The 7565-nt window shown below is 42.1% G+C and overlaps 1 protein-coding gene across 3 annotated transcripts in view; it reads left to right on the top strand.

Moving 5' to 3' along the window:
- The window catches only part of FNIP1 (folliculin interacting protein 1), an 88552-nt gene that overhangs the window by 59910 nt on the left and 21077 nt on the right, over positions 1-7565 (top strand). For all 3 annotated transcript variants that reach the window (XM_014539099.1, XM_014539098.1, XM_014539100.1), the window contains 2 exons: positions 2775-2921; positions 5824-5993. In XM_014539099.1, the coding sequence (XP_014394585.1) occupies positions 2775-2921; positions 5824-5993 (317 nt within the window). The remainder of the gene's footprint in view (positions 1-2774; positions 2922-5823; positions 5994-7565) is intronic.

Raw genomic sequence — 7565 nt, 5'->3', positions numbered from 1 at the left:
ATATATATATAAGTATGTATAGTACCAGTTTGTTTTTGCATTTTGTGCTTTTTGTTAGTGATTTTGCTTTTAAAAATGGCCCTCAAATATTGTGCTGAAATGCTGACCAATGTTCCTAAGTGCAAGAAGGCTGTGATGTGCCTTACATAGAAAAATGCACGTGTTAGGTAAGCTTCATTCAGGCATGAGTCATTGTGCTGTTGGCTGTGAATTCGATGTTAATAAACCCATATAGAACAAGATTATGTATTGATGGGTTGGCAAAAATGTTGTGACCCAAAGGCTCACAAGAACTTTGACCCTGTACTTCCCCTAGGAATAGTGACTCAGTGTTTACTAATTCAGTGTTCACATCATTACTGATGTGACTGTAGAACATTACTGCAAATAATGAGACTGTCATACTTAATTTTAAAACTAAATGGTTATTAAAAATTATAATTAGATTTTTAAACTAGGTGATTATTTGAGACCAGAAAAATTAGTGAATTTTGAGTAGTTGAGAAGAGGAAGGAAATGATTCACATGTATACAGAAATCCTGAAACCTAGAAAAGCAGGAAGTACATTTTAGTTAGCATAGCTTCCTTTCAGAAAGATGAGGTCCTTGGATTTTTATGTAGATTTAATGCATAACAAGCAAAACTAAATTATGCGCACAGTTCCCTTACAACTAAAGGAGTCTTTCATTCTCCAAGGACAGCTTAGGAGAAATGAAGAATCAGATGACTGAAAATACTTGCCCTTCTTACCACTGAAGGGCAAGACATACCAGGTAGTCATTAGTGGGGAAGAAAGCACCATTACTTCTAGATCATTGATGACAACATAGAATTGTATATAGGGAGAAGCATTACTCATAATTTCTTTGCACCTGATACACTTTGAGATCATAGTACATATCCTTAAACACCAAAACGCTAAGGCATTAGTGTTTCTCAGTGGACCACTATACTAATGTTAATGATCTGCCCCTGACCCATGACACACAGGTTTTTAGTAGACACTAATACACTAAAGAAATTAATAGCAAATGAATTGACCAGCTCATTGATTCATTTATACAGTGTTTCTTTTAATCAAAAAGTAAATTCCCATGGTTAAGAAACAAAAAATATATATATTGAATGGCCTAATAATGAAAAATAAGTGAATCCCATCCAACCTCTCTTATTCCCTTAACTATTTCTTTTGTTATTTACCTTCATATTATTAAGTAGTATCTGGACATTCTTAGTATGCTTTAAAAATAAGCATTTTCACATATCCCTAGTTTATATTCTAGTCATATTTTTCTCTGTAAAATACCTTTAATTCTTTTCTATTTATTTTTAAGTTCTCAGTAATGATTTTATGTCTTGTCAAAAACTCTTTATTAACCACCCTAGCCAGTTTGGCTCAGTAGATAGAATGTTGGCCTCCGGACTAAAGGGTCCCAGATTCAATTCCTGTCAAGGGCATATGCCCGGTTGCAGGCTGGATCCCCAGTAGGGGGCGTGCATGGGGCAGCTGATCAGTGATTCTCTCATCATTGATGTTTCTATCTCTCTCTTCCTCTCTCTTTCCCTTTCTCTCTGAAATCAATAAAAACATTTTTTAAAAAATTTGTTAACCTCTTTTTGTCATTTCTATTCATTGGGATATAGCTTGTTCATGTTGGGTCACAATTTAGTGAAAGTTGTTCTTTTCCTTTTTTGGATTGTAGGTGCTAGAGAATTATGCTGAAATGGATGCTAGCACTTGTGGAGTTATCAGAGAACTAGAGACCAATTAGATTCTTAAGGCCCAACTTTACAGGAGTTGTTTAGTCTGATGAGAGTGTAGGACTTTGCTGAATAGATTCTAATGTAAAGGAAAGAATTGACATTTCAAAGTTATCCTTGAAGCCTTCAAGAGGGAGTGTAAGTCACAAGACTAGCTGTTGCTTAAATAAATGAAATAGGCAGAAGAGCACTATCATAATTACTTAATCCTTTCTTGTGTTGATTCAAGGAAAACTTCAGAAGGTTGAGAGTTAAAATATAGCATGCCATCTATAGTGTCCTCATCATCCTTCACAACTTTACTAAAAAGTCTCAGCTGAGGCAACTAAATGATGCAGATAAACTGTTGTGTTTTTTGTTTGTTTGTTTTTAATATATTTTATTGATTTTAGAGAGGAAGGGAGAGGGAGAGAGATAGAAACATCAATGATGAGAGAGAATCATTGATTGGCTGCCTCCTGCACAGCCCCCACTGGGGATCGAGCCCGCAACCCAGGCATGTGCCCCTGGCCGGAATCGAACCTGGGACCCTTCAGTCCGAAGGCCAACACTTTATCCATTGAGCCAAACCAGCTAGGGCTAAACTGTTGTTTTAAGTGGGTATATGGATAAGCTATTACCCCATTTATAATATTTTTCTTTTCTATGTTGCTCATTATTTTAAATACAGCATATACCTTAGAAATGTAAAACTGGAAGAGGCTTTAGAAATTATCTAGTCCTATCCTTTTACAAGTGGAGGAAATTGATGCTTAAAGTAGGGAGATAATTTATCCAAAGGCACACAGTCATTGGGGGCAGAGCTAGCAGCAGAACCAACATATTATGAGTTTATGTACAGAACATTTTCCATGGTACTGTGCTGATGACCAAAAAAAAGCAACTTGATTTATTGTCTCCTCTCAAAAGCTTTAATAATCTAGGTGTGAGGCCCAAGATGGTAAGGTAACTTTATTTTAAGGTGTGTAATTCTGTGAACTATGAATATCATAGTGTGTTTTCTTCCTTTTAGGACAACAATTTGTAATCTTTACACAATGCCACGAATTGGAGAACCTGTGTGGCTTACAATGATGTCAGGGATTCCAGAAAAGAACCAGCTTTGCCATCGATTCATGAAGGAGTTCACTTTTCTAATGGAAAATGCTTCAAAAAATCAGTATGTCTGTCTTAATTATCTGCGCTATCTTAAATATCTTAGCTCTTATCTACACTAATCCTATCTAATAAAAGAGAAACATGGTAATTAGCGTACGACCGCTACCCTTCCCATTGGCTAATCAGGGCGATATGCAAATTAACTGCCAGCAAGATGGTGGCCGGCAGCCAGGCAGCTGGAAGCGAACATGAGGCTTGCTTGCTTCAGTGAAGGAGGACACCAACGTTCCCTGCCTGCCTTGCCGGCCTCTGAGCTGGCAGTTTGAAACATTGTAACAAATATAGAAGCTAAACAAAACCCCAGAGACCAGCTTTCAGCAGGCCCGGATCTCAGAGCTGGAGATGATACAGTCTTTCAATTATAGAACCGAAACAAACCAGATACCTGCTTTCAGCAGCAGAGGCCTTGGCCCAGAATAAAAAAAAAAGGAAAAAAGGAGCGGTTGGGAGCTTCAGTCACCCACCAGCCTGAAAACAGCCCTCAGCCCCTCACCCAGACTGGCCAGGCACCCCAGTGGGGACCCCCACCATGATCCAGGACACCCTTCAGGGCAAACCAGCCAGCCTGTACCCACCCCCCAGGCCTCTATCCTATATAGTAAAAGGGTAATATGCCTCCCAGCACCGGGATCAGCGGAGCCGCGAGGCCTCCCGGCACCGGGATCAGCGTGACAGGGGGCAGCACCTAAACCCTCTGATCGCGCTGCGGCTCTGTGTGTGACAGGGGGCGCGGCCACAATCTCCCTATCCGCCCTGCTCTGTTCGTGACAGGGGAAGGCGCCCCAACCCCCTGATCAGCCCTGCGCTGTGCCTGATAGGGGGGAGCTCCCCAACTCCCCTATCGGCCCTACTCTGTGAGTGACAGGGGGGAGCTCCCCAACACCCTGATGGGCCCTGCTCTATGCGTGACAGGGGGGAGCTCCCCAACCCCCCTGATGGGCCCTGCTCTGTGCGTGACAGGGGGGAGCTCCCCAACCCCCTGATCGGCCCTGCTCTGTGCGTGACAGGGTACGGAACCCCAACCCCCTTGATGGGCCCTGCTCTGTGCGTGACGGGGCAGCGCCCCAATACCCTGATTGGCCCTGCTCTGTGTGTGACAGGGTATGGAGCTCCAACCCCCCTGATGGGCCCTGCTCTGTGCATGACAGGGGGCAACGCCCCAACCCCCTGATCGGCCGTGCTCTGTGCGTGACGGGGTGGCACCGCAACCTCCCCATCGACCCTGCCTTGAGTGTGACAGGGGGCGGCGCCCCAACCCCCCTATCAGCCCTACCCTGAGCGTGACTGAGGGTGGCATCGCAACCTCCCAATCCGCCCTGCTCTGTGCATGACATGGGGCGGCGCCCCAACTCCCCAATTGGCCCTGCTCTGAGCCCGACCAGGTGCTGCACCTAGGGATTGGGCCTGCCCTCTGCCACCCAGGAGCAGGCCTAAGCCAGCAGGTCGTTATCTCCTGAGGGATCCCAGACTGCGAGAGGGCACAGGCGGGGCTGAGGGACCCCCCCCATCCAACTGAGTGCACAAATTTTTGTGCACCAGGCCTCTAGTAAAAGAGAAACATGCAAATTGGTGTCACTTCGCTACGCCCACCAGCCAATCAGGATGAGTATGCAAATTAACCCAACAAATATGGCGGTTAATTTGCATATGCAGGCACGGAGCAAAGACTGAAGGCTTTGCCCGAGCGAAGACTGAAGACAACGGAAGACTGAAGAGGCTTGGCTTCTCCGCTGCGGCCGGAGCGAAGGCCTGGGTCCCGGGTGCCGGAGGAAAACCGGTGCTGGCAGCCAGGGGAAGGAAGGTCTATTGCACTAATCTCTTCGTGCAATGGGCCTCTAGTTTACTATAACTAGATATCAAATTATAATCAAACTCAGTTATAAAAGTAAAAGAATTAACCATTACCTTTGTAATTATTAGATATTAGTAGTATTAATAAAAATGAATTCTAAAAGATAATGCAATATAAGGTATGGAAAAAGGCCATAGAACTGTATGAATAAGAAACAGTAAAAATGTCTTATGTGTGAAATTAAAAGTCCTGACATCTTACAGAACTGTCTGAGGCTTTCCATTTTTTGTGAATTGTATCCACTTTTAATGTTTCATTCTATAAAAAAGAAATTTAACAATATAAGAAGTGCCAGGATTCTAGTAATTCATTTTTTTAAAAATAGTGGTGGGTGTGTTTTTTGTTGTTGTTTTTCAAATATTTTTTTATTGATTTCAAAGGGAGGAAGGGAGAGAGAGAGAGAAACATCAATGAGAGAGAATCATTGATTGGCTGCTTCCTGCACGCCCCCTACTGGGGATCGAGCCCACAACCCAGAAATGTGCCCTGAATAGAAATCGAACCATGACCACCATGGTTTCATGGGTCAACACTCAACCACTGAGCCATACCGGCTGGACCCTGTGATCCATTTTTAAAGTGATATTTTATCATATTTTTTCTCATCAAATTCCCAGAATTCACATGAGTAATTCAAATTTTTTTAATTCTCTTTGATGGTAGGTTGTTTAATGCTTTCCTTCATTTTCCCATTTAGTACTTTGGAAATGTATAGACCTCCTGGTTGATTTGTTAATAAATTGTGTAAATTAAACACTGAAAAGAATCCATAGTTTTTAATGTAAAACCGCATATTTGTTTTGTAATTACGATCAGAAATAGTTCCTTGTGAATGCTGTCTTTATTTCAAGGATTTTCTTTGACTCCCACACAACCAAAAAATTAATTAACTTCCATTTTTATCCCGGATATGCCTATCCTTTCCCCTCTCTTTTTGTATGCTGTTTGGCCATATGAGAATATGTACTCTCTTTGCTTTATTCTATCACTGTATTTACCTGAGGTTTCATGAAGGCAAATTGGAATCTGATAAGATGCATTTTGTTTTCAGATTCTTGCCAGCACTTATTACTGCAGTTCTGACCAATCATCTTGCCTGGGTTCCAACAGTCATGCCAAATGGACAACCACCTATAAAAATATTTTTAGAAAAACATTCCTCTCAGAGTGTGGACATGTTGGCAAAAACTCATCCATATAACCCACTTTGGGCACAGCTGGGTATGTAGTCTAATAACCCTTATATTATGCATTATACTTAGACTTTTGTGCAACTGTCTGGAGTTATTTTATAGCCAAAAGAAAAGGAAGTAAGTGCTCTTTTTTACCTCCTTCATTCTAAAGCACCTGTTCATTACTTGTCATTTTATATCTGCTGAATTGTCTTATTCTCCCCTCCCTATTTTATGTTGAATACTAGTGGCCTGGTGCACGGATTTGTGCACATTGAAAGGAAATTAATTAGCAGAAATATTTTCATATCACTATTCGCCCTTTCTCTATAATAGAAGTATCAACCAAATTCATGATTGACAATGACAGATTGAAACACACACATGCGATTGGCGCCAGCAAGAGCTTTATATGTATCTCGCATGCGCGAGTCAACTTAGACTTTTATATATAGAATAAAGTTGTTTAATTAGACCTGCTTTCTGATTTAACTAAACTTTTTCCAGCCCAGTAAAGCACCCCAACTTTTCTTTCAGGTAATTGTCAGCAACACAGCAGTAAATAGTAATACAAAGCAGATTATTATTGTAGATCACGCAGGGAGAAAAAAGGGTAAAATATTTAACTGTAGCAGTGTTTGACTATATTCTGCGCAGTGAGAAAACCTGAGGTTATTTTCAGGGTCCACCATTTCTTCTTTTCAGTCAGGTCAGGTTTCTAAACTTTGTAAATCTCCATTTTCCAGCTAATGAAAAGAAAATAGGATTCCACTGAATGTTCTGTCTACCTACTCCAGGATTTATGTGAGGATCAAATGAGATGAGGCAAAGGCTTTACAGATATTTGGTTTACAGTATAAAATGTTTGTACCTGGCTATAAAGCAAGTCATGTTCCTGGGCTGAAGAAACTCCAAGGAGGCTAGTCGCTAGGGAGAGGAAGCTGGGCATTGCTACGTGATGTAATTACCCAACGCCCACAGCAACGGTTTCCAGGCTGGGCTGGGCTGTAGGCCGCATTTTGTGCCATGGGGTCTCGGCAGCGTTGGCTGCAATTTGGTGGGCTGTCACTCCATGGTGGTGGCGAGGCCTGTGTCCCATTTGGGGAAAGCTGTGCGTTGCTTTGTTGCCGCCAGGTTCGTTGTGCCATTTCTCTGTAAATGGCCAGTGCGCATCACGGCAGCTCCTGCATTGAGTGGTCAGTGCGCGTCATAGCGATCGGTCAGACGGTTGGAGGGACACTTAGCATATTAGCCTTTTATATATAGAGAGATTCCTTATAGAGAGCTGCAGTTGGAGCAAGGGAAGCAGGATAATGTTTGGTTCACTAGTAACTTCAGGATCTTCAGGGGGGTTTGTGTTAGATCCTTTGCCTAGAAAGAATGAGTCAACAAAGTGACGCATGATAGTACAATACTAGGTGTACTGGTTAATAATGGTGGATTTTTTAATCAAAGAAAACACGATAATTTCAAGAGAAACATCAAAAGTGCTTTATTCGAAGTAATCTCCATCGCTGGCTACACATTTCCCCCATCTTTCAGGTAATTTGTGGATACCGTCCCAATAGAACTTTGCTTGTTTTGAGGCAAACCATTCAGAGACCCAATTTTCCACTTCTTC

This window comes from Myotis brandtii, unplaced genomic scaffold, assembly GCF_000412655.1.
Source record: "Myotis brandtii unplaced genomic scaffold, ASM41265v1 scaffold208, whole genome shotgun sequence".
NCBI classification, from domain to species: Eukaryota; Metazoa; Chordata; class Mammalia; order Chiroptera; family Vespertilionidae; genus Myotis; species Myotis brandtii.
This window is presented reverse-complemented; position numbering and strand designations above follow the sequence as displayed.